Source organism: Fulvia fulva, chromosome 7 (genome assembly GCF_020509005.1).
Source record: "Fulvia fulva chromosome 7, complete sequence".
NCBI classification, from domain to species: domain Eukaryota; kingdom Fungi; phylum Ascomycota; class Dothideomycetes; order Mycosphaerellales; family Mycosphaerellaceae; genus Fulvia; species Fulvia fulva.
The window spans coordinates 3,411,116-3,437,065 of record NC_063018.1 but is presented as its reverse complement, the minus strand read 5'-3'; the positions used below and the strand labels follow the sequence as shown (position 1 = coordinate 3,437,065).

The 25,950-nt window shown below is 54.9% G+C and overlaps 6 protein-coding genes across 6 annotated transcripts; 5 read left to right on the top strand and 1 right to left on the bottom strand.

Annotated features, from left to right (window-relative positions):
- Positions 1-2: 2 nt before the first annotated feature.
- Positions 3-1,391, top strand: CLAFUR5_10500 (Amino acid oxidase imqH; the record flags this gene model as incomplete). Its single annotated transcript, XM_047909648.1, has 1 exon — positions 3-1,391. The coding sequence occupies one exon, from the start codon at positions 3-5 to the stop codon at positions 1,389-1,391; it is 1,389 nt and encodes a 462-aa protein (XP_047763986.1).
- Positions 1,392-3,090: 1,699 nt separating this feature from the next.
- CLAFUR5_10499 (uncharacterized protein) lies at positions 3,091-3,999 on the top strand (the record flags this gene model as incomplete). The annotated part of the gene is made up of 2 exons (XM_047909647.1): positions 3,091-3,185; positions 3,330-3,999. The coding sequence occupies 2 exons, from the start codon at positions 3,091-3,093 to the stop codon at positions 3,997-3,999; spliced, it is 765 nt and encodes a 254-aa protein (XP_047764484.1).
- Positions 4,000-5,613: 1,614 nt separating this feature from the next.
- CLAFUR5_10498 (Chromosome segregation in meiosis protein 3) lies at positions 5,614-6,664 on the bottom strand (the record flags this gene model as incomplete). Its single annotated transcript, XM_047909646.1, has 2 exons — positions 5,614-6,388; positions 6,438-6,664. The coding sequence occupies 2 exons, from the start codon at positions 6,662-6,664 to the stop codon at positions 5,614-5,616; spliced, it is 1,002 nt and encodes a 333-aa protein (XP_047764483.1).
- Positions 6,665-7,059: 395 nt separating this feature from the next.
- Positions 7,060-8,988, top strand: CLAFUR5_10497 (THO complex subunit 1; the record flags this gene model as incomplete). The annotated part of the gene is made up of 1 exon (XM_047909645.1): positions 7,060-8,988. The coding sequence occupies one exon, from the start codon at positions 7,060-7,062 to the stop codon at positions 8,986-8,988; it is 1,929 nt and encodes a 642-aa protein (XP_047764482.1).
- Positions 8,989-13,245: 4,257 nt separating this feature from the next.
- CLAFUR5_10496 (uncharacterized protein) lies at positions 13,246-15,145 on the top strand (the record flags this gene model as incomplete). The annotated part of the gene is made up of 4 exons (XM_047909644.1): positions 13,246-13,754; positions 13,808-13,945; positions 13,998-14,689; positions 14,739-15,145. The coding sequence occupies 4 exons, from the start codon at positions 13,246-13,248 to the stop codon at positions 15,143-15,145; spliced, it is 1,746 nt and encodes a 581-aa protein (XP_047764481.1).
- A 5,942-nt stretch (positions 15,146-21,087) lies between these two features.
- CLAFUR5_10495 (Eukaryotic translation initiation factor 4 gamma) lies at positions 21,088-25,720 on the top strand (the record flags this gene model as incomplete). The annotated part of the gene is made up of 4 exons (XM_047909643.1): positions 21,088-21,708; positions 21,766-22,170; positions 22,378-25,556; positions 25,612-25,720. The coding sequence occupies 4 exons, from the start codon at positions 21,088-21,090 to the stop codon at positions 25,718-25,720; spliced, it is 4,314 nt and encodes a 1,437-aa protein (XP_047764480.1).
- Positions 25,721-25,950: the final 230 nt, after the last annotated feature.

Here is a 25,950-nt window from a genome sequence, read left to right as displayed (position 1 = left end):
CCATGGCCGCACCGGAATCCGTTCTCATCGTTGGCGCTGGGGTATTTGGTCTTGGAACAGCATATGGTCTGGCGCAAAGACCCGAGTTCAGAAACAGCAAGATCACAGTCCTGGAAAGGACCGAGTTCCCAGCCCAAGATGGCGCCTCAATCGATTCTTCTCGCATCATCAGAGCCGACTATGAAGATCTCCCATATGCTCAACTCATGACAGAAGCTATGCCAGCCTGGAGAGGCGAATGGGGCGCTGAAGCTCGATACAGTGAAAGTGGTCTTTGCTTGATCGCCAAGGACGATCCTGCTACGGACGGCGCAGAGAACTTCCTCAAAGGTGCACTTCGCAATGTCACAGAATCGTTGGGTCTGAAGCTCGGAAAGCGAGAGCAAGGTGGTGAAATTGAAGTTTTCGATGATGAAGCTGGAGCACGTAAGATCATGGGTGCTACTGGTGGCCTGGTTGGTCGCGCAGGCTACGTGAACTGGACTTCTGGCTGGGCACATGCCGAGAACGGTATCAAGTACATGCGCAAGAAGATCGAGAAGCTCGACCGAGTGCACTTCGTTACAGCAGAAGTCAAGCACCTGATCTTCTCCAACGACGAAGTCAAAGGCGTCAAACTCACCAACGGCAAGACTCTCACAGCAGACCTCACAGTCCTCGCCACCGGCGCCTGGACACCCAAGCTCATAGACCTCCGCGGCATCGCCAGCGCAACAGGTCAGATTCTCGCTTATTGCGACATCTCCAAGGAAGAGGAAGAACGCCTGAGTGCTCCAGGTCAACCCGTGATCCTCTGCGAAAGCGACGGCCTCTTCATCATCCCGCCCCGGGACCGCGTCCTAAAAGTCGCCAGACACGGCTATGGCTACGCCAACCCGGTCAAGATCCCTCACCCCGAAAAGCCAGAAAGCGGCGAGACCATCACAGTCTCCCTACCCAAGACCAAGCTCGACGACCCAGACATGGACATCCCACCCGAAGGCTTCACAGTCCTGCGCGCTTTCCTCCGAAAATGCATCCCCTCCCTTGGCGAGCGACCTTTTACATACTCCCGGATATGCTGGTACACCGACACCCCTGAGGGCGACTGGCTCATCACGTATCACCCAAAGTACAAGAATCTGTTCGTAGCAACGGGTGGGTCTGGGCACGCGTATAAATTCCTGCCCACGATTGGGGAGAGGATTGTGGACGTTATTCAGCAGAAGGATCGCGATGAGCTGGGCGCGACGCTAAGAGGAAGGTGGAGCTGGCCGAAGAGGAGACTGCATGATCATGTCTGGACGAATGACTGGAGGGGTGAGGGCGTGAAGGGGATGATTTTGGAGGAAGAGTACAAGAAGGGTGGAAATAAGGTTGACAGGGTGCAGGCTTTGGTGTCGAAGTTGTGATGTTGATTCGGGTTATGGCAGAGGTGTTGATGTATGTGTAGCGATTTACGGACCATTTAGCAAACCGTGCATAGCGCGGCGTTGTAGAATACTCATATGCCTATATACATCCTCGCCACCGTTCTTCAACAAGCACATGCTCCGACCCACTATAATAAACACATGCCTCAACCTCCATCGGCTCACCGCGGCATACACGAGTATCGAAGTACTAAACAATCTACCTTCGAGGTCCATTAGCTTTCTTTCTTTCTCTCTACAACAGCGGAAAGAAGAAGAAGGGAGGGGGTGGATCCACTTCCACCACCCCCCAACCCGGCGAGCAGCAGGAGAGGGCGAATAGCTCTCTCCGTGCTTTGCGGTTCAGGGATGGGATGTGAAAGTGGTAGGTAGATGGAGCGAGGCCAAGAGGGAGGGAATGGCGTTTGGACGTGAGCTTCGAGCGTCGAGGTATGGGCGTTGAGACTCGGTGGGCCTTCCGGCAAGACTTTGCCTCGGAGAATCGGAGAGTGATCGAGCGCTACAGTCTCGTGTGCATCCATTGAATCGTGGCGACGTTGAAGTTTCATGCTCTGCATAAGAACATCTTCCACTACGTCATGTGCTCATGTATCAAGATCCAACCAGGCTGGGAGATTCGGCAAGAGCAGACATGTGCGTTCAAAGTCTGAGTGCGTCAAATCCTCACTTTGATATACTGCTTACGCCCAGTGTTTATTCGACAGTGCATGTGCTTTTCGTCAAGATGGCGCAGTGGTACAGCGTACTCCAAAACGCTACCACCGGCACAAAAGGTTCCGTGGGTTCTGAAAAGGTCGACTTCGAGCTGAGAAGTCCTCCTTCTTTGGTAGCTCCTGGAGACATCTTGACGAGGAGTGCTGTTCTTTTGCCCAGGCATGTCACATCACCTTTTAGCAGGAAGCCTGCTGTCACAGGTATCAGGAGCACGGAGCAGGACCAAGTGCTTACTTGAGAGCATAACCAGCTCTCACATCGTTGCCGAGGATGGCCGTTGGAGTACTGCCGTCCTCGGGTCCTGTCTGGTTCGTCCGAGACCCGATCCAGGATATCTACGACCCTTCAACGGCTGAAGGTCATACTCTGGGACCGCCTCAAACAGTGCCAGCGTAGCTCTGCTGAGATTGTGAGAACTCGTGTCTGCTTTTAGTGCTTGCTGACGAGGTCCTGTGATGCACTGATGTTAAATCGAGTACCTAGTTTTTCTTCCTCAAGCATATCTTTTGATCCCCCAAATGAGCAGGAATCACGTTCGCAGAGGTCGTAGCATCACTAGAGGAACGCACGTGAAGTACCTATCCTTAAATAAGCTTCCAACCACGTGAACAGCACGAAGTGTGGCTGCCTCGTCAAGACCACTCTATTGGTTCCCACTTACCCACGTCATGAGAGCCGTTCTCTGCGGTTCCCTTACACAACAAACGTGAACCAATCAATGCATCTTCCCGAACCCTCACATCTCTGGTTCCTGGCGACGATACTCTGACGGACAACACACAGTACCAATGCCTGAGGAAAGACCGAGAAACATATGCAACCACAACGTTCATATCGAACGGCTACTGCGGTGTGACTGAGGCCGGCTCCTGTCTCCTGGCAGAATGTTTGAGGCTATTGTGGTGGACGTGGCGGGTTTGGTATATCGATAAGATGTTGTGGTGTGCCGCTGAGTTGTCGTGGGATGTGTGAAGTGTCTCGACATTGTTTTTCATGTCCGAGGACTATGCAATCCAGTATACATGATGAGGATGAGTTGCGGGTCGTTAGAAGAGAGAGGTATGTATCGCTCGATGTGTTGTCCGACTGCTTCAGATCAGCTCATGATCGCTTGGTCCAATGCATTTGTTCCGTGAACACATCTATCCTCCTCAAGCCCATAGTTAGTAGCGTCTGTTTGCTATGCGCTGACGTAGAGGTTAGCATACTCGATAATCGCATCGTAGTCCTCAAGGTCGGTTCCGCTCCGACGAAAGACTTTACTGTACACGAAGCAATACTTCGCGAACACTCCCACTTCTTCCGCTCAGCTCTCGACAAGCGATGGCGCGAAGGACGCTCTCGCATTGTCGAGCTCCCAGATGACGATGCCGAAGTCGTATCAGCATACGTAGACTGGCTATACTTCCGCAAGATAGCCTCGAAGCCTATTTCCCCTCCCGAGCTGCCAATGGACGATGGTGAATATCAGCTCCTCGCGCAGCTCTACGTCTTCGGCGACAAAGTCCAAGCAGATGCCTTCTGCGATAGCGTCCTCGACGCCATGGCCCAAAAGACAGATGATGTCGCAACAGATGGGACGAGGACATTTCCCAGCCATTCTGCCATCATGGCACTCTACAACGGCACTCCAATGGGATCGCCTGGAAGACGTTTCGTGGTCGATATGTACGCAGAGTACGGAGCGCAAAGCTGGATACCGTCAGAGTCAGAGTTCAATCATGCTGAATTTTTGACGGATCTCGTGCGCGCATTGTTGGACAAACGGCAGACTTCGTCGGTACACAAGCAGTCCAACTTCCCCCGACGACGGAAGTGGCACAAAAATACCGATGCCGCGGAGTTCTTGCAGCCCGCGACATCCAGAGAGTGAATGAGGCTCGAGTCGTAGGCCGATGTGCGATTGGTGCAACATTTGGCGGCCGTGGGGTGGAGTGGTGGCCTTGAGATGGAGAGGTTGCTTTGAACGAGTCAGGACCGGCGCATGCTGTAGTGTCTATGTAGGATGTGCTGATCGCCCTTGTACCTATACGGTGCTTCTCATGAAAGTGATGAAGCTGGAGTGGCCGAGTGGTGAGCGCGGCTATAAGGTTACGGTATGCGTGATAGAGCTCACCTCGTTAGTGCCTTTTCTTCATCTATTATACTCGACATATGCTGCGGAGACTTCTTGACCAGTCGCAATTGTCTGTCAGTGTCAGCAGATTCTCCTGCAAGCTTTTCATCGGCTTTTGTGACCGCCATTGTACGAGATTAAGTGCTTGTCAATCTCGAGCAACTTTTGTCCTTTGCAGAAATGCTGCGGATGACCGTGAAGCCGTTTATGCCATCGCTGTGCACTCCATCCGCAATACTCTGGGCGCCATTCCTCGCCAAACATGTGACTCTAGGCCAACGATGTCCACGGGCTTGCACTGACGATGTGCATTGATGCTCCAATTGTCAGGCAGCTGTGCCGCAGACCAAAGATATCCTGATGTTGTGTGTAACATAGCCCACATCATCATGAGCGCAGCCGCATGCAGCCGCCCTTGCTGCCTCGCTGTCTCGTAGTGACGGCGTATGGATTGTAGAGAGCTGATCGGCCGATGGATCGAAGGTGGGTTGAGAAGTGTCTGTGCCAACAAGCCTCGTGATCGACGATTCTTTGCGGTCTGTTCATAGCATAGCAGAAGCTGACGGCCATGATCGTGATTGAGAGATGGTTGAGATTGCGAGCTGTAGGTCTGGTCACCGGGCACGTTGACGTGATGCGCTGTGCATGTTGAGGATGAAATGGCCGGGGTCTGCATCGTGCTGATGGCTCGACAACAAGCGGTTACACAAGATAAGTATGCTACCAGTTGGGCAGCAGGGCAGTTATTTGTTCGAAACGTGGATCAGGCGCTTAGTGAAACCGCGTCAAGAGCTGATGATCTTGATGCCTAATGCCACGAGGGAGACGCCACAGACATTCCTTTCGACCTGCATCGCAAGTATCCGACAAAACATGTAGTTCTCGAGATTTGTGGAGCATCGCACGCTTTCTACTGCTTGCTCATGGCTCGCTCGTGGCGGGGATCCATAAGACTGGATTTCCAGATGGCCATCCAGGAGCGTGCAGTCCAGATGACGCGATGGCATGCGTCTGTGTCGGCTGACATTCGGAACGCCAGTGATATTGTCACATGCTGAACCGCGCAAGAAGGATGATATGCTGGCACCATTCAGTCGGAGCACCTCACCTGATGCTTCAGCTGCAGTCGATGATTGCAAGGGCAAAGCTGGTCAGCCATGCAACTACAGCTGAAGTGCAACATCCACAAAGCGGTGAGTGTGTCGAGCATTGTTGGTGGTGGCTGCATGTAATATCGAGACGACGGTACATCCAGAGCGCTGGGTTCGTGGAGTTCGCATGCAACTCATACCCGGTAAAGAAGTGGACCCAGGGGCCATGCACGGGCAAGAGCCAATGATCTGTCTCGAAATGACATGCGCACGAGGCATTTCACCACATGCCGTCCATGCCTGCCAGAACCTCTTCTTCATCAGCGAAGTCGGCTTCGTCCCGTGTTTCCTTCGGTGATCTGCGCGAAGGCTCGGTCACCTGTGCGATCACCGGCCGAACTGACGACTGCTCCGCCATGAGCGCGTCCAGTTCATCGCCATCTGGGTCGTGCCTCATGGATGCAGGTTGAGTCGCATTCTGGTCGCCAGCAGGGAACGAGGCGCTCTCCCGTTCAGCGAGCATCGCATCGAGGTCATCTTCGTCAGGCTCGTCCTCAGTGAAAGGTCCTTTTGCTCCAACGTGCGGTTGTGGCTGCGGTCGCGACGACTGCACTCCATCTTCTGCGAGAAGCGCATCAAGCTCATCATCATCAGGAGCATCATTTGCGGCGTGGATGTCGTGTGCTTCTTTGTCCTGAACCATTTCCGCAAAAAGATCCTCGTCTCGCCGAGCAGGTTCATCTTGATCATCCGGGTCTACCTCACGTTGGCCAATGGCGCCAGACATCTCGACATCTGGGCTCTGACCTCTGCGATTCGGCTTCGTGTCGTCCAGCCATGCTTTCCTCATCACCTGCATGCGCTTACTGTGGCCGACCTTCTCCACCATGGTCAGAGCATCTCGGAATTTGGCTCGAGGGTAGAGGTCATCGAGCCATAGTTGATATGTGTTGAGCAAGCGAGAAATATCGGAGAACTCATGTCCTTTCCCACGGAACTTGAGACGTGTCTTTGCAATCTTTCGTAGTTTGGGTATGCCAGCTTGAGATAGTAGCCTACACAGTGTCAGTTATGGCCAGACTTGGCATCTTGTTGCTACTCTACCGATGCTCGTCAAGCTTAGGCACCGGAGCACGTTTCTTCTTGACCTGCACTTCCTGATCTTCGTCCCGCGGTTGCTCGTCCCCGTTCGCCGTGTTCGTCTGGTCGCCATTGCCCATCGGGAGATCACGCAAGAAGTCGTCCACGGCATTGTCGTAGTCGAGCAGGTGGTCGAGCTCGTCAGGGGGTGCCGAGCCTGCTCTCGGGTTCGGAGACACCGCTGAAGGCATGGTGATGCTTCTCTCCGATGTATGTTGGTGTTGGTCTTGGTCGATGGAACATCTCGATCGCGTTCGAGGAAGACGCGCCAAAAACACGCTAGCGGAAGTCCCCGAAAGCAACAGATCGATCCTTGTCAGTGTGCACCGTGCTTGCAAACGACATGGCAGCCACACAGGTCCTTGCGACATTCAACAACTCGTCAATCACATCGACATACCACACTGCACATATCAGACGAGTCATCCGGGCCAACGCTCGCCTGACTGCGAGTTGACGGCCGTGATATTGCGACAATCAGGACTGCAAACACATTGGACCTTTCCTCACCCTCCTCAAGAAATGCTCGCCTGAGCTAGCCGAGCCAAGACAACAGCATTCATATGACTGTGACTACATAGTACAAATGGCAGCGACTTCTGCTGCTGAACTGGAGCCGGTGGTCAGAGTGAGCGCTCGGCTTCGCGCGTTACTTGAACACGCGAGAAGTGTCAAAGCGGAGACCACGGTGGAGCCTCCTCTGCCTACCACCGAATTGACAACGGGCGTCGAAGCATTGCACGATGACTTCGATGAAACGCACGAGCAGACCACGCGATTTCTGGCTGTAGAGACCGCATCCCGCCAGCTGTTCTATTCTCTTATCACATCCTTCCAAATACAACAACCCGGCTTCGTGGAAGTCTGGAATCTGCTGGACATCATCTTAGTCTGTGGCGACCATGGGAAATGTACGCCTGAGCTGGTGGTATGGCTAGTGGAAGAACTACTCGATAGTCAGACCACCCACGGCTGCCGCACTGTTTTCGACTTCCTGGACTCACGTAGGGATCGGCTTGCGCAAAAGGACTTTCACAAGAAGAATCTGGTGTTCCTCCGATCTTGCAACGAGCTTCTCAGGCGACTGAGCAGAGCTGAAGATGCAATATTCTGTGGACGGGTGTTCTTTTTCCTCTTTCAAACATTTCCACTGGGCGACAAGAGCTCGGTCAATCTTCGAGGAGAATTCCACACCGAGAACACGACCAGATTCGACGTCACGGAGCAATCCACATATGGAGAGCGCATGGATATTGACCCAAAAGCCGGTGAATCCGTCGGCAAAGAAGCTACACCACGAGGAACACCACAGCCTGCTGGGCCTGAGAATCTGGGCGGTAAAGCTGTCCCCGTCAAAGCGCCAACGAAAAGAACCGCCGAAGAAGAGATTTTATCATCAAATGAACTGTATCCAATCTTCTGGAGACTGCAACATGACTTTTCTGACCCAACGAGACTCTTCAACGACGGCAATTTCGTGCTATTCAAGAAAGGTCTTGCCAGCAGTATCGCAAAGTTCCAGAAGACAGCCACAGTCGTCCAAACGAGGTCGGGAGAGGACGATAGGCGTGGAACGAAGCGTAAGATGGACGAGGATGGCATCAACCCTGACGCAAGTGAGCATCTCGTGGACAACTACAATCCCAAGTATCTCACCAGTCGGGATCTGTTCGAGCTGGAGCTTAGCGACCTTGCCTTTCAACGGCATATTCTCGTGCAGGCACTCATACTCATCGACTTTCTACTGTCTTTGACAGAGCAGGCGAAGAAGCGACTGGTCGAGCTGCCAACTCCCAACAAGTCAATGCTCCATACTTTTACCCTCAGCGAGGAAGACACCAAATGGTCAAAGTCGACTCGGACTGTCATCGCAGACTACCTTCGCTCTACTGCCGACGGGGCGCAGTATCATCGTATGGTGGAGACCGTGCTAGCGCGTGACAAGAACTGGGTGCGCTGGAAAATCGAAAGCTGCCCATCCATTGTTCGAGGTCCGGTGACTACTGAACAAGAGCTTGCAGCGAGGAAAGGCGCGAGGAGTGCGGTAAGGCCGCGAGTTGTCCCTGACAAGCCTAATGGCGCGATGGACCTGAGCTTTCTTGACGAGGGCACCGGTGGTGGGCTTGAAGTCCTCAAGGATCCTTCACGTTACACTGCGCCAACGATCGAGCAGTTGGTGGAAGCAGTCAAGACTGACAAGCTCGACTTGGATTTTGCTGCCGATGACGAGGAGAAGACCAGCTTCGAGAACGCGATGCAGAACGCGAAGTGGCGGGCGCTGAGACAAGCACGATCTTCGAACCTGAGTTTGCTGGAGAAGGACGAGCCTGGCAAAGCTTTGGAAGATGTGATGCGCATACCTGATCATGTCGGCGACGAAGCTGGTGAGCAGGATGGGGAGGATGCGGTTACCGCCATCGCCACGTCCAGTACGGCCGAGACTACGGAGAGCTATGCAAAGGAGTCGTCGATGGAGGCTGAAGTTCCACCACAAGTGGCAGGAGACTTACAATGACCTACAGAACACATGTACGGTGGGTCTGCGTGCGCGCGCACAAAGTACAAGACTGTTCTTCTCTTGACTCACGTGAGACTCATGTGAGGCACAGCGCCCGGAAGCACTCAGGCTCGGTGTCGACTCAGCACCTGCAACTCGCGCACTTTATCTGGGTGTCCTTAGCGCCCGGGGGAGTCCAGTGTGTGGTAACGAATCATCGGGCCGAAGCGCCTCACAACTCAAATTCTGGCGCTTTGGTATCTCTTTTCGCAACATGCACTAGATCCTGAGGACTGCGATGAGTTGGCTCGTGGGCACTTTGAACGCTCTTTCAGGGTGAGTGGCTGTTTGCCGGTGATTTTATCATGGCAGCTGGCCTTCAAACCGGGTTGACGTTTTTTGACAGAAGTCCCTTCACACTCATCGTGGTCATCGTGATTGCGAGAGACGCCTAGCATGTCATCTTGTTTGCAAAGCATGAGTGCCGGACTCGGTGCCGAACTCCATGTAATGGCGATCTATCGCCAATAGCAAAGACCAGTCATGTCATTTCTTGGCCAGGAAAAACCGACGTTGGCAGAGAATTGAACCCCACGGCGATGGACGAAGCTTCTCGGAGCAAGCACTCAAAGTGGAAGAGAGTCGCTTGCTGGATGACGACGCTTGCTGGATTACGGCGACGTATTGTGCTTAGTCGGCCGAGTAGTGGTCGTATAGGAATGCATGCTGCGTCTCTCGGTCCAACTCAAATCGTGCTTGGCACGAGGGATGATGGTTTAAGCTTATTGTGTGTAGAACCGGCAGTCTGGTTGACAGGTCGGCGGCGCCTGACCCGCGACAGGAACACAGTATCTTCAGCACTGGGAGGATGCACTGTCGGGAAGTGGCCAGCAGGACGACTACTGCTAATGTTTCGATAGCGGAGGTTGAGTGTTGGCTCTTGGGCTGCTGTGGGCGAGTTCATTTTCGGCGCGACTGACTCACATGGGTGGATGTTAGAGAGGCTAAATGCATGACCTGTTCGCGGCGATGATCATCCCAGCTATTGTGCGTGAGGCCAACTTGGCCACGAGCAAGCAATGCGATCGCGTTGCTGAAGCCGGTCGAATGCATGTGGACTGTGGTGAGGTACGTGGCCCCCCAGTCAGATCTGGCTGCGGAAGCTTCGCAACTGTCGCTAGTCCAGCGTTGCGCTTGCTTCTTTAGGGCCAGCATTCCACTATTCCACAGCCGTGCGTGCGTTATTGCCTGGATGTTGACGCGATGGAGGCGTTTAGGCTCGCGAGCCGGCGACGTCTGGCAACCTCACCGTCGACTTATTCGTGCGTGATGAGATGCACAGCGTCCAGCACAGCGTCGCTACGAATGCCGTTCGCAATGTCCTCACCATTTGTCACTTAATCGTGAGGCGTGCAGATGATGGCATCATGACAAATGCGATGCACACTGGCGAGGTTTACATGTAGCTGGGGCATGTGGTTGGCATCGATCACTGCCATTTCGAGCATGTCTATGTGACTTCAGCTCGCCTTGACACGCAGACACAAAGCCATGTGCCTCCTGGGGTATGGCGGCTAACTGCATGCCATCCTCCACGGCAGCGTCTTACACTTCCAAATAACGGGACCGCGTCCCGCGGAAGATGTGTGCTGCTCATCATCCGCTTCGGTTAGAGAGCCCTCTGCCATGTTTAGTGCCGTGTTTAGGTTCCTGGTTGACAGCATCTGAGTTATGTCGTGCAGCAAGATCGTCCAAGGCCTTGCGGCGAGCCCCATGTCAGGTGATATCGAGTGGTCAATCACTCGCGGACGATGTTCGTCGTATGGAGCAGCCGTCAAAATAAGGATTCCTGCTCGCGCCTCGAACAACGATGCATGCAAGGGTGAGAAAACGACCAGGCACGCCAGGCTGGCTCCCGAGTCCGTGCGCCCGCCACCGAAGCGCTTGCCCACGCTCAGCTTGGCCAAACTCTCTTCCCACCCCAATCGCTCCCGTCGAGTCGTCTTCACTCTTGAGTCTTGACCCCCCCCCAAGCTCGATCTGACACTTCGGCAGATGCTGCGTGACCGCCAGATGCATCGCTGGTAGAGCAGTCGGCCCCTACCGCCGCGGTCACGTTTCATCTACCAAGCGAAGTATCCCTGGCGAGCATCAAACCACCGCCCTGAGGGACCGATTCACCTCAAATCTCCGTGTTTTCGTCATCGAAGAGATTGCAGGCCGTCGAACGGCACTGTGTGCGCCTGGCGCCCAATGAGGCAACCATCGAGGCGCCTGCTGGATGTTCGAACTGTTCTGGAAGGCTCCTCCTGGTCAAGCGAGCGCACGTCAAACAATAGACGTCTGAAGTCTTTGCTCGCTGTATCACCAGATCGAAGCGAACATCAATGTGGTATTTGATGAGTCCCCACACGTGAGGGCCATGTGCTGCCCCCTTCAGGCCGGCCTGCATCAGACGGGGGATGTTGTGTTAGGGCTCTCGATTGTCACGGGCAAGACAGTGCCTGTTGATCTCCCTGGACGTTGATCACGTTCACGGTGCTCGCGAATTCTTGCACTGGGCCTCGCATAACCGGCTTGCTCATGACAGTGCGGGCGGGACTCCATCGCAAAACTCTCAACCAAAAACCCACGCATGGTTTACGAATGCGGCAACTGCAGCTTTCCGGGCTTAGCTACATCGTTGGCGTTTGCGCAACTCCTTACCCGGAGCCGTCGCCCTGCCTTTGAACCTTCAGCATCTAATATATTATACCAACACAGATCAATCGGTTCGGTCCGTAATGGTTGTCCTCCCGATCTGGCCGTGAGCAAGATGTGAGGATTAAAGCTCCGACACATGCGTCACTGCTAAGCATGTACTTGCCAACCGAAGTGGATCGCATGTGCCTGTGCGAGTGGTTTGACCTATGGCGCTTGCTGGCATAGTTCAACATCATGTCTGCAGATTGGCGCGTAACCCTCACAAGAAGCACTTGGCAGTCCTCGGAGATGCTTTGTTGCGGCCTTTCCTTTGCAGGTGACCGCTTACGTTATGGGCATCTTGCTGCGGCGAAGGATGGCCTAAGAGACGCCGGCAGCAAGAAATGCCTTGTGTTGCTCGGATGCTGCAGATATTGTCTGCAGGAGCATTGCCACGGGTGCACAGGCGGTCCACGGGCAGCTAGTCCCCGCAGGAGCCCATGCCAGAGCTCATCCACCCCTACTAGCACAACCGGGCGCTCCAACGGCTATCTCGCAGCCAACCACACGAGGTGAGCGTGCATCGCAACAGGGTATCTCACCATGGGTCGGCCCCATCGGAGTCAGACTGTTGTCTAGCCTTGTGAGAGGGGTTGACCCGCTCATACAACATTGTTCACATTCATGATCGCTTGACAAGCCTTGGACTATGGCGGACATTTCTTCGTTTATGGTAACCACTCGGTCTTTTACCCGCTTGCTCGGTGCCTCCCGACAGCTCTAAAGCGCAAGCTCAACTGCAATTCGTCAAGCACTCGATGCTTGGGATCCGATTCTTGCATGCACCAGCACACCGTCTCTGGATATCAAGATTAAGGAACGTGCCACAAGCTGGCAGGTTCCGCCCACCCTTTACCACTAATCAGAGTGCAATCAATACACCATCTAGCTGCTTCAGCAGCATCCGACAGCTAGGCACTGGACCACTCGGTGACGATAGCATTGCTCTGTTCGGGTCTGGTGGACGCATCGCATGGTCGACGACGTCTGGTGAACGAAGCATCCTGGGCTAGGTCGCGTACCCTGTACTTCGGTCTCGAGCCTCGAACATCGTCGCTTGGTCCCACTCTGCTACAAGACCTGCACGCCCGGGAAAGAACCGTGACTTGATGACGGCGGCTATTGACAGCAACAACTACCGCGCCACGACTGCGTCTTCTCTCGTCCCTGGGTTCATCGGAGCATTTCTCCCCACGAGCCATCCATATTTTCCAGAGAGGATCAACGGTCCGCACGTTCCTTGCCAGACTGCAGACATTCCTTGTTCGAAGCAGAAAGAAGATCTTCTCCGCCAACACAGATCCTACCACCATTCCAGTCGATCTACCGCAGAGCCTATCTGGACATATCCATCACGCACGCTACCTTGCTATTCGTGCTTAGCCTAACGGGCGCTTGAAGCAAGCTTCAACCTTTTTGCTCTCGTCCGCAGAAGCCTCAAATCGACCGAATCTAACGCTTTCTCCCAGCCTGCAAGACGCACTTCACTATTACGAAGCGCGGGTCTGACTGCACACAATCAACAGAGGTCAAATGGTCACCGAACGCTTCTCACTACTACTGTCTCCGCCCAACTCTCCGCGTATGTCGGACGCAGAGGCCAAGACATCCCAATACTATAACCAGTATGCGTCGTATCCTTCGCAGCATCATCCAAATCCTTCTACCCAACAGAATCATCAAGGCCGAGAGAGTCCATCCAGTTCCTACGATGCCGCTAGGCCTGGTCTTCGTTCTCACAAAAGCTTTCCGGTATCACTACGACATGCGTCCGTTGAGCACTTTGATGAGAGATACGCTCCTCAAAGCGGTGCTTCCATGAGCTCAGCTGGACCAACACCAGCGATAGCTGGTCATTCAGCGCCTGGTAGTCCTGCCGACCAGCTCACTCCTCGCTCGGACGGTAATAGTGCCAGAGATCAGCAAGATGAAGACGACGAGGTCATCGAAATGGGCGGTGACGAGCAGGATGATGAGGCTGAGAATAGGCCAATGACTGCAGCGGAGTTGCGCGCGGCGAAACGAAAGATGAAGCGCTTTAGGTTCGCAAGATTCTTCCTGGGCTAGACTGGGCAGCAACGCTAATGTTCAGCAGACTCACACATAGCCAGACGCGCTTCCTCATGAGCGAGTTTGCCCGTCAAGCGCACCCTGACGCTGCGCACAGAGAGCGCTTAGCTCGCGAGATTCCTGGACTCAGTGCCCGGCAAGTACAAGTGTGGTTCCAAAACCGGTATGTCTCTTTGTTGTTGGCATTATGTACACACTCTCTGACGACCTGATAGACGAGCGAAACTGAAAAGACTGACTACTGACGATCGGGAGCGCATGATGAGCTCGAGGGCAGTGCCGGCGAACTTCGACACGGCCCAAGCGCTGCATTCACCTTTCGGCGCACAGGTACCCACGATGGTTGGCTCGGTATCTGCAGTGGGTGACTTTCCGCATTACGGCCACGCTGGTGCGGTGAGACCACTGGGCTACGATACTCTGCGAAGAGTGCCAGATTATGAGCAGTACAGTCATTCCTACGGTACTCCTTCGGGTGTGAGCCCAGCATTAGGTGCCTTCACCTTAGGCTCGTCCCAGGCCGCTCCTGAGCACATATCACCTACTTCTGCAGGAAGTGGCATGTCCCCATTCCTCGTGCAGCATCAGCAGCCTTACGAACGGGGACCGCCTAACGGACTACCATCTGCAAGTCATGCTGGGTACCCGCAACAACCGCCTTTGTCACGAGCGCCTCTTCCCGACAGAATTGGTCGAACTTTCGGAGAGCACACTGCATCGCCACTTCGGAGCAGCGTGTCGTACTCTGCTTTGGGCTCGGTGAGTTCGCAGCAACCGCATCACTTCAGCGAACGACCAACGCCATACTCCGAGCCCGCAATCTACGGACAGCCGCGCCCCTATTTGCAAAGGAGCACCAGTGGTACCGCAGTGAGCGACTCAGGCTCCTATGGTCTGGGCTTCTCATGTAAGTTCAGAACAGCTCCTTGACGGGTGTTTTCTCTGACAGTTTGAAGACACACACGCGCCTGCGTATCAGCAAAGCGAGCCGCAACAGCCGCCTGCGTCTGGCAATCCGCACAACCCACAACCCACAGCGACAGAGCAATTTCCGCGATCAGCGCTCCCAGTAACAGCATACGGACAGTATCAGCCGTATCAACCAACTTCACAGATGCCCCAGTATCAAGGATTCACAGCACATTACCCTCCGCAAGGCGCACATGGAGAGTACCCGCCCATGGGGCAAGGCCAGCAGTCTGCCCCGGCACAAGAGCACAGTCAGCATCACAATCAATCGAGCTACCAGCCTCTGCCATCGGCAACACAGCAATACATTGCCCTTGGCAATACTTCAGATGGGCAACAAGTGACAGCCAGTCAAGGGCCTGCGCACGGTGGTTCAGTGCCTCCACCATATTGAACGGTGTCAGTATGATCCTAAGCAGCCTTCTGGTACGCGCGGACGAATCGCGCTCGAGAAGTATAGCCCGAGAGTAACGGCAAGATACGAAATACGAATGCTTGCGTGTTGATGCTCCCTCATGACACAGAGATCAAATGCCGAGCTCCTCGGTACACGATGACCTCGAACGATAGACCTCAGATGTTTCGGTTCATCACAGAACTCAGGCCAACCTCGCCTTCTCCCACTTCGGGCCGGTCTCACAGTACCACAATTCAGCTCGCCAAAAGCCTGGACGCTTGTCTAAGCTGCGCAAGACAGCTACGGCGAAAGTTTTCTGTTCGACTTCCTTTCCCGCGGCTGGATACCCACTTCGTTTTCGACCTTGTCATTAGAAAGTCCCCATTGTTGAGCCTAGGGATAATGGTAGCATAGTTAACCTTACTAGACGGGCGCATCGGCGTCTCACCACCAGACTCCTCTCGCGAGTTCCGGTCGGCTCTCTTTCTCCTTGGAGCGCGTGCGATAAGAGCTACGTGTTGCGTTTCACCAGGTACCTCAGGTCCTCAGGCAACTTCGACGTTTCAGTAGTCGCCACACACAAACACAGTGGATCGGTAAGCAATTCCCGAAGACGGACCACAGTGCGGAACCAGATTCTTGATTGCTCGGGTTCCAAGCATTCCTAGCTCGGGCTCAGCCGATCCGAAGATTTTTTGTCCTGGGTCAGCTGAAAAACAACCATTCCAGGGAGGGCCCGTTTGCCGACAGATCGTGGTTCCGAGTTCGTGTCTGCCCAACATCGAGCCAACTTGTCCAACACTTACTCAGGTTGGGCAGCACAGCGCTCGGGAATGAAGGCAATCTACGCGGAAGGCTTGTGACTATTGCTGCCAACGCTTATATTGTTGTTCCCCCCGCATTGGGACGACGATAGAGTTTGCGACTTTGCGCAAAACGTTCTGCCAAGCATCCGATCCGACAACCTCACGCCGTCACTGACAGGATGCATAGTCGACCAAAGATCGGAGTGACCACGCAAACGACAACGACATGTAAATGCAGTATCTCCATGACAAGGTTCGTACGGGTTACGAAGTGCTGTGCTACGGTCAAGGCACCCGACAGCAACGTGCAATGATCATCACCCTCCTCCTCTGATCCGATCCGATCGCAACACAACTCACGCGCGCATCCTTCCGTCGCATCGGTCTGGCACCAACGACCTACGCGTGAAGACTGCCGACCGTCACCTGAGACATTGATATCATGTACCAGTTCCCGGTATCTATCCTAGGTGTTGGGGCATGGCGTCAGCCAATATCAACAGTATGGTCGCCACGCTGAGCCATAGTATTCTCACCACGCAAGCCCGTCAGTTAGCCACAGCTCCACGATACGCGCCAACAGTCCTCCATGTACATTGCGTGGCTGCCGCGAGATACCGACAGTATTTTGAAACATGTCAGCGTCTGTTACGATCCAGGCCAGATACACTTTTCACGACGGTAAGATCCGGTCGAAAGGAAGTCGAGAAGAGAGCCTTGAGCAAAAGCTGATGCTAGGCGTAAAGAGATCTCGAAGTTCATGAGAAGATTCTCCTGACAGCCTATAAAGTGTGTGCTCAAGCTGCACGGCCAGCGTAACCCGATCAGATGTTTGCAATGGCAAAGCCCATGCGCATAATGCGCGTCCCTTATAACAGGACAGCTGCGCGTTCTGTTCTCCCGGGTTTCATCTGCTTGGACAGCTCATCCAGTGCCTTGCATGTAGCCACTGTTCACTTTGTTGGCTGGGATCGTGTGAGGAAATGCAGCGGCGTCTGTTCACGATCCATGGCTTGATCACATCAGCAATCTCCATCCAACGACCCTCCGATGCTTGCGCAGTCGACTCTAGGATTGCTGGAGCAGATACTTGGAACTCCCGAGTATTTATATTGACCAGATGAGCCCGAACATGCCATCGTCCCATCAAAAAACACAGTCGAAACATGAGATAACATGCAAAGCAACGGGAGCCGACTCTGAGACAGACTAGAAAGGACCACGCGCGAGCACCCGAGCGTGAAAGCAGAGAACAAAGGACAGCAACCAGCATGCGCGTGGACAGGCAGATCATGAAAATACGTGGTCGCGCAGCAGAAGAAGACCAACCCCGCTCTCCATTCATTCGGAGGAACGGTGGCTTCGCGAGATTCGTCTTGATATCGTCCTGATGGTCAGTGGTGATTGCCCGGTCGTAGCCGATCAGACATATGCCCTCACACAAAGAGCTGAACCGCGTAGTCAGAGGAGCCAAGATCATCTGGAGACACGGTCTATCGACACTGGCCGTTGATGTCGCGGAGCGTCTGCGCGTCAGCAGACGCCCAGTACGAACATCGTATCAGGAGCCCAGCATGGCGCTGGGAGCCCATCAAACTCCGAATTCGACTATTCTGCGTCGTCCAGCCTTCGACATGACCAGGGCGAATCCTGAGCCCACGGACCAGAGGAAGCATATGGTCCCTCTGACCGACCGAAAAACACCATCGTTGCTTCTTGACATGGAGCTCCTCGGCCACAGGACGAACATTTTTCCAGAACCGGAGTATAGCACGCAGCACTAGAGCCACATGGGTTCCACGACTTGCACCAGAGCAGGCAATGATGGAGAGGACCTAAATTACCAAGTGGTGCAAGAAGTGCTCTAGTGACTCTGAGCAAGACCATCTTTCTCCCGATCCAAAGGCCTCTCACCTGACCTGGCGTTGTTGGAGCCTCGAATTTGCAACTCCTCCCAGCGATATCGGACCATCCTGCTCAACAATTCCAGCAGGAGAGCGAGACAGCATCGCAAGGCCATAAACTGTCACAGAATTCTTGCTTCTTGGCTTAGAGCACACGATTTTATGCTGCGACGAAGAAGTTCCACCCTAGGTCCGCGTGTAGCATATCAGGTGTTCCACGTCACTCGGGTCTCTTGGAGATCTTCAATTGAATTGCAAGACTCAAAGATTGGTAGGAAGTTCTGGATACCTTGGCAGCTCCATGCTCTCGAGTTCTCGGCCGCTGCATGATGCTTAAACATCATCTGGACTTGCCTGGATGCTTTGGTGGCCGAGCTACCTACATCTGATAACATGAGGGACATAGTAGGCCTGTGGAGAACGCAAAGAGCTACGGCCAAAGCTTTGCGTGAATACCTCTCACAGATCGTTGCAGGATAGACGTGAGTATCGGCTTCGCACGATGGTATCGATCATGGTATGCTTTGGTTAATGGCTGGATCACCAGGCAATAAGTCGTGGACGCACTGGACAGCTGGCCATTGTTGTGAAGGCCATCATGGGCACATTCTTGCGCGATCGAATCGAGCAAACAGTCAACTGCCATTCATCAGACGCTTCCCTGGATTGACATTCAGGTTAAGAGCTGTTGACAAAGTTACAAACCTTGTTGCCGCTACATTGCGACATAGTCCTTGACACGTGCTAGCGAACGCGAGACAGCGATCATTAGCTATCAATTGTCGGCAGTGGAGCGCGCTGCTTGAAAGTATGCTATCGGGTACCTCGCGTAGCAACGCTTTAGTACGTTCGATCGTGAGCTTTCGGCCTCGAAGGTATGAAGTGCTGTCGGCGAAAACGAACTTTGCGAACAGTCCCTGAAGCACTGTGAAAAGCCTTTGGACACATTGCCGTGGGGCGTTGAGGTATCTGGTCGCATCCAGTCGTTGGAGAGACGAAGGACCACTAAGGTTAAATGAGAAGGACTGGCAGACACTGAGCATGCTTAGCCGCAGGCCTCCTTGTGCAGAGTTGCTCGACTCAAGCCCTCGACAGGTTCAACAGGCCAAGAAATGAAAGGATTGTGACCAGGATTCAGGAGGTGAGGTCTTCGCGGCATGCGATGAGACCCGACAGACGGCTACATCTCCGGACACTACGAGTCATGTCAGGTACCTGACGATGGCTGACAGTTATCTTTTGTTACGCCTCGAGTTTCCTGGCCGATTGTTTGATACAGGCGGACCAGAGGGTGCGCAAGCTATGCTGAGGCGAAGGATGGCGTCGTGCGGCGGCAGTAGAGACTTCCTCGCAAGTATTCTACAACGATGGTCTCGTGCACTGACAAGTGATGGCAGTTTCAGATCAGGTATCATGACTGCAGATCTGCGCAGAGCCGCACATGCGAGATGTGCTCAGGCGGAAGCTCACCCCATGCGGTGCCCCCCATGATATGTCGCCAGTGGTCGCAGGAGACTGTTCGCGCTTGGTTTCCATTGCACGCGCGTGTTCCTGAGACCTTCGCAACGCGTCGCGTCTCAGATCACTCGAAGCAGCGTGTCGATGTAGTCATGCACGTGTGAACCATGGGACAAGCTTTGTTCTATTCGTTCTAGCGGCGCTGGAAGCAGCGGGCCGGCGGAATCCACTTTCGGCATGCGATGTGTGAGATGCCGGTTTTAGATATTTCTGACGATTGTGTCGAAAAGTGGTTGTCGCTCCTGCATGTGAGTTCTTTGGAATGAATAAAGGAGATGGATATGGTACATCGGTCTTGGCTGAGTGCTGGGAAAAGATCTTGGGCGTATGTTGTTCACGCCGCAGCTGTCGACTGCGCTTTCGGGGACTGCCGGTCTGGCTTGCACCTGAACTTTCGTCCAAGCTGAACTTCGTGGTGTGCGAGCATGACAGCCCGCCGACTCATCAACAACGCATACGCGGTCTGCGTCTCGGCGAGAGCGGAAGTCGTGCAACGGTGTGCTTTTGACAGAATGCGACGATGAATTCGACACGCCGCAGTGGCAGTGGCGCATGTTCTGCAGGTCGCTCCTTAGGTCGCAATCTTCAGCAGTGAACAGCGTCATTCATGCACGCAACTGCAGCTCGCCGTAGTCCGCCTCTAGACCAACGTGTCAGAGTTTTGAGTCATTGCTTTCGCATGTGGGATGCCGCACAGGAGACGTGTGTAGTCGTTGACTGTTCGTTGGTTTGAGGCAGCGTTGACAGTGTTGCGGCGATGACTGCAATGAGTCAACAGTGATGCGACCTGGAGACACCTGGTCGGCGGTCGCATGGCTCTGTGTACATGTCAGAAGTACCTTTTGTCACCAACAGCAGGAGTTATCGATCCTGCTCCGGTGTCAGTGAGCCAAGGTCATCCTTCACGTGGGGTTGTGATTGTTGCCTCCCACAAAGGACACATGGAGAGGGACGGTAAAGAAGTATATACCACCGGTAGTGCAGGAAGTGAGGAAGTATGGGCGTCGTCGAGATCCAGAAACAGTGCTGTGTTCGCGCAAGGAAGTACTCGTCGTGGACAGGGGCCTCAGCAAGGGCTGCGTTTGCAGACACTCGAGTAGTTCGCGGCTTCCCCAGCAACCAGGACAAACGCGGTATTGTTCGCGGCGCATTGTTGTGAATCGGACGAGTCGAGACGGTGAATGGTGTGTGCAGTGTGTCGCGTATGACAGAGAGAGAGTGTGTGTGGACTGTTGACTGTCGTCGTCGAGAAGACTTGGCGAGGAAGGAAGGAGCGGATCGGTCTCGCAGCCAAATTTAATTTTGCAGCACAAGTCTTCTCTTCCCTCATCACCAACCTCATCAACGAGGCACGAACACCACCGTCGTGTCCATTTTGCGTGTCTGATCTCCGTGTAGACAGATACTGCCTGTTGAGAAGAGCATCTCGCGCACTCCGCAGAGAATTGCATCCGGCAACGCACACGCAGGCCACGTCGACGCCCATCACGCCGACGACCGCGCCCTTTTCCTCGACCACCTGTGCATCATCTTGCGACAGCGACCGAGTCCAGCGCCACCCCTCTCCCCTCCACCGCGAGCACCTAATCCGATCGCATCCTCTGATCCGAGTCGTGTAGTCACCACACACTCGCTGCGAGACAAAAGCAAAACCGTCCGCACGTCTCACACGACACCAGCGCTCGCTTTCTCCAGCACCACTAATCGGCACATGTCCAGCGCCGTCTCAGCAACGCCAAACCCGGTCAACGCTTCACAGCACGCCACCCAAGACACGCCCGCCATCGCCAACGGTACGACTTCTTCATCGTCAGGAGCTGTGCCGGCACAGCTACCTGTGAGGTCGTACGCAAACGCTACCAAAACGGCGACTCCAACCCACCCGGCTGGAGCCTCCGCGCCCGCCCACAATGCAAAGCCAGCTTCAGACAACACTCAAATGAACGGTACTGCGGCGCAAGGAGGCTCCCAGCCAGCGAACGGTATGAACGGACATGCCTCGGACCACACGAGAAAGACGTCGGTCGTGATCAGCGCATCAGGCGCATCCGGCAGCTACCCGAACGGCGGTCCTGTGCAGAATAGTAACAGCCGACCAGCTATCAACTTCGGCTCGATGGGTGCTCATGGCGCCGAGTCGCAGGGAAGTGCGCCTTTTGCACCCAACAACGCGTCTCTCCCGACCCCAGCATCCAACCCGCGAGTGACATCCCCGGCGCACTCACCTTCGCCCATTCCACAGCCAGCGGCCAGCGGAGGACGTCCACCCTCCATCAATGCAACAAACAATGGCGGCCTCAACTTCGGCGCCATGTCTGCCGACACCGAAATGGTAGGTCATTTGCCGAGTCACCTGACAGCTCGATTGATTGCTAATTCTACTCCGCAGATGCGCGGCCAAGGCAATATGGGTCCTGTCCCGGCCCACGAGCGTCGCCCATCTTCACACTCGATGCAGAACGAGCACAGCAACCAGGGTGTCAACATGTCGCGCTCTCCATTCCCAGCTTCCGGTGGCAGTGGTCGCGGTCGTGGTGCATTCAACCCAGGCCAGCAACCGTTCATGGGCTCACCAAGCACTGGCTACCGACAAATGGCTGGCCAACCACCGCGAGGCCCGATGCCACCACAATTTGGTCAGCAAGGCGGCCCTCCAGGCTCGCCTTTCAGAGGAGCTGCACGCATGAGCCCTGCGCCGATGCATGCACAGCCGCACTACCAGCAGCAGCACATGGGAGCTAATCAGCAGATGCAGTACGGCGGGTATCCCCAGCACATGAACCATCAGCAACAAGTAGGTCAACATCTCAACACACCCAACAATGTGTCGACACTTGATTTGCGATCTGTTTCTGCGGGCCGCGTTGGATGTTCTCTGTCCTTGAAGGACAAGAATAGCCCGTTGCTACAGACCGCACTGATGTCGACAGCAAAATCTTCGACAAAATTGTCTCCCAGTATGTCTATCATGAACCTCCATCTAACCACATCACAAACGCAGGCAATGTACGGCATGCCCAACTTCGACCCAAGCCAGGGCTATTATCAGCCTTACTATCCGCAAAACTACTATGGCCAGCCACCACAGAGTCCGCGCCCTGGCTACCCGACGCCATTCACCATGCCGCCGAATGCGCAACAGCCCCCGTTCCACCCACCTGGCACTCCCGGTGCCGCCGATATGAACCGGACCGGCTCGCAGACATCGAACCGTCCAACATCTGCTATCGGTCACCCTCAGACACCCGCACAAAATCCAGCTGCACCATCGCACACTCCCAACGCTTCGCAAAGCTCTGCCTTCCAGCGGCCCAAAAAGAGCAGTGCCATCAAGATCACTGATGCTTCAGGTAACGCCGTTGACTTCAAAAAGTCCGCACCTTCACCGAACCCACAGGCCCAGCCAGGCACCCCTGTCATTGTCTCCACTCCCAGTAACCCAACGCCGCCACCACGAGCGCCCAGTACCCAACACAACCGCACCGAGAGCAAGACTCAGCAAGACCCAGAAAAGACTAAGAATGAGTTCGTCGAGCGAGTCAAGCGACAAGCTGAGGAGAACAAGCGGAAGGAGGCTGAGGAAGAGAAGGCGAAGGGCGGGAAGGATGCGTCCAATGCCAAGGCTAAGGAACGTGCCGCCTCAGAGGAAGCTGCCCAGAATAAGATCGAGAAGGCAACCGCCGAGGCTGAGGAAGCCGCCGCGAAGGCTGCTTCGGACAAGAAGGCTGTGGACGATGCTGCTGCTGCAAAGAAGGCTACCGAGGATGACGAGGCCGAGAAGACTCGCAAGCAGCAGGAAGAAGACGAGCGTCTGGAGCGTGAGATCGCCGAGATGGAAGCAGCAGAGAAGGAAGAGGAGGAGCGCGAGCGGGCTTACAGTGAGAAGAAGGCCAAGCAGAAGGCAGAGCAAGCTGCGAAAGAGGCCGAGCGCGCCAAGCAACAGGACGAAGAACTCAAGCGCCAGGAGCGTGAAGCTGAGGCACGCGAGGAAGCCCGTGACCGTGAGCGTGAGGGTGGCGCTGCTACCGATGCCGACGAGGAGAAGAAGGCACTCTTTGCCCAGCTTAACAAGCATCCTGAACTCGGTTCGGCTCCAGAAAGTGGTGCAGATACACCTGCATCAGACGACACTCCTGCAGAGGCCAGCGGGGAGTCAGAGACACCTGCGGCAGCCCCTGCTCGTTGTGGTGCCCAGAAACCCAAGCCCGCACACCTCAAGCTCGAGACCAACAAGCAGGTCGAGCGAGCAGAGCCAACACCTGGTATGCAGGCACTCAAGTCAGCCCGCTTCCTCGAGCTCAAGGAGGATGCCAAGTACCCCGATGGCTTCAAGTCACCCAACCCGGCGCTCAACGAGTCCCGGCAGAAGGGCAAGGCTTACGACAAGGACTTTTTGCTCCAGTTCCAGAATGTGTTCAAGGAGAAGCCATCCGTTGACTGGGACCTGAAAGTTAAGGAGACTTTGGGTCCAAGCGACGAACCTGGCTCTGCTCGTCCTGGATCTGCACGCACACCCTCAGGTGCTATGTCGAGAGGTGGATCCAACCGTCCAGGTGCTGGCGGCGCTTTCGGCGCCATGGGTGGCGCAATGGGCAGCTTTGCTGGTCCGATGGGCGGCAATGCTCGTGGTACTACCTCCGAGCAGCGCTTCGCCATGTCGAACCAGATGCCTGGTGCACCTCGACCTGGTGGCATGGCGCCACCAATGGGTGGTCGTCAACCAAGCAATCTTGGCATGGGTGCTCCCGGCGCTATGATGTCTCGCACTAACAGCAGCTTCAACATGGCGGGCGGAATTGGCCCTGGTTCACCACGCAACCCGAGTGCGCGTGGCGGAAAGGGCAGTAGCAAACGTGACAACCCAAGCCGACGACAAGAATCCGACATGGCTGCAAAGATGCCGCTCACCGCGAACAAGGAGCTCGCGCCACTCGAGAAGTCATCAAGCGGTTGGAAGCCCACCAGCATTGGTCAAGCGGCTTCTGCTGGACCTGACCCATCAGGCAACATGGCGCCTGACATGGTGCAGCGCAAGGTCAAGGCTGCACTCAACAAGATGACACCGGAGAAATTCGACAAGATCGCCGACCAGATCCTCGAGATTGCAGCGCAGTCCAAGACTGAGCAAGATGGCCGCACACTTCGACAAGTTATCCAGCTCACTTTCGAGAAAGCCTGCGACGAAGCTCACTGGGCTGGTATGTACGCCAAGTTCTGCCACAAGATGCTTACAACAATGAGCACCGACATTCGCGACGAGACAATCAAAGACAAGAACGGTAACCCTGTTGTCGGCGGTGCGCTGTTCAGGAAGTACCTACTCAACCGCTGTCAAGAGGAGTTCGAGCGCGGCTGGCAAGCCAACCTTCCCGACAAGCCAGAGGGCGAGGAAGAGGCTGCCCTGCTGACTGATGACTACTACATCGCAGCCGCCGCCAAACGTCGTGGTCTCGGTCTGATCCAGTTCATCGGTCAGCTTTACAAGCTTCGCATGTTGACACTTCGCATCATGCACGAGTGCGTTATGCGCCTCCTCAACTTCGAAGGTGATCCAGACGAGGCTACCGTTGAGAATTTGACGACACTTCTCAAGGCAGTCGGAGCATCAATGGAAGAGGAAGAGCAAGGTCGAGGCCTAATGGTCACATACTTCCAGCGGATCGAAGACAGCATCGTCAAGAGCGACGCCCTTGGAAGCAGACCGAAATTCATGGTCATGGACCTGATCGACTTGCGCAAAGCCGGCTGGAAGGGCAAAGACTCTGACAAGGGCCCCAAGACCATCCAGCAGATCCACGAAGAGGCTGAGGCTGCCCAGGCCAAGGCCGAACTCGAGCGACAGAAGACGCAGCGTGGCGGTCGTGGTGGACCAATGCCATCGGGTCGTGGCGACGCTCGCAACTTCTCTGGCGGCGGCATGCCACCACCACAGGACTACACGCGCACGAACGTCAACATGGACGATCTGCGCCGACTTCAAAACCGTGGTTCCAATCCCCGCCCTACTGGAGGCAGTCTCGGTCCTGGTGGCGGTCTTGGTCCGTCTGCACTCAGCAGTGGTCGCACTGGCAGCAGACGTGGCGCAGCTGGTCTCGGGCCGGGCTCTACGGGCACCTCCCGAACGAACACGCCACCGGTTGACAAGAAGGACGAGCCAAGCACAGCACAGAACGCATTCAGGTGAGCATCAGTCTCTTCTCACATGAAATTACACCATCAGCTAACACGTTTACAGCGCACTTGCAGCACTTGACTCGTCAGGCGAAGCGCCAGAAGAGACTCCCGCGTCGCCGCCGACTGCACGCACCGAACCAGCGGCGCAAGATGATGATGCTAACGCCTGAGATACCCATTTGCTCTCCGTTTTACGGCTGTAACAACACTTCGGACTTCTTATAAACGTCTTCTAATTCGCCACATACATCATCAATCGGGACCAAGGGATAGAGCTTGCATTTTCCACGTAGTGCTCTTCTTCTTCTGACCTGTCTTATGTTAAAAGGTCTGCACAGTTTGCTGGCGGTCAAGGGGACTCGACTGCGACATCAAAACGGCGACGGCGTTATCGGGATAG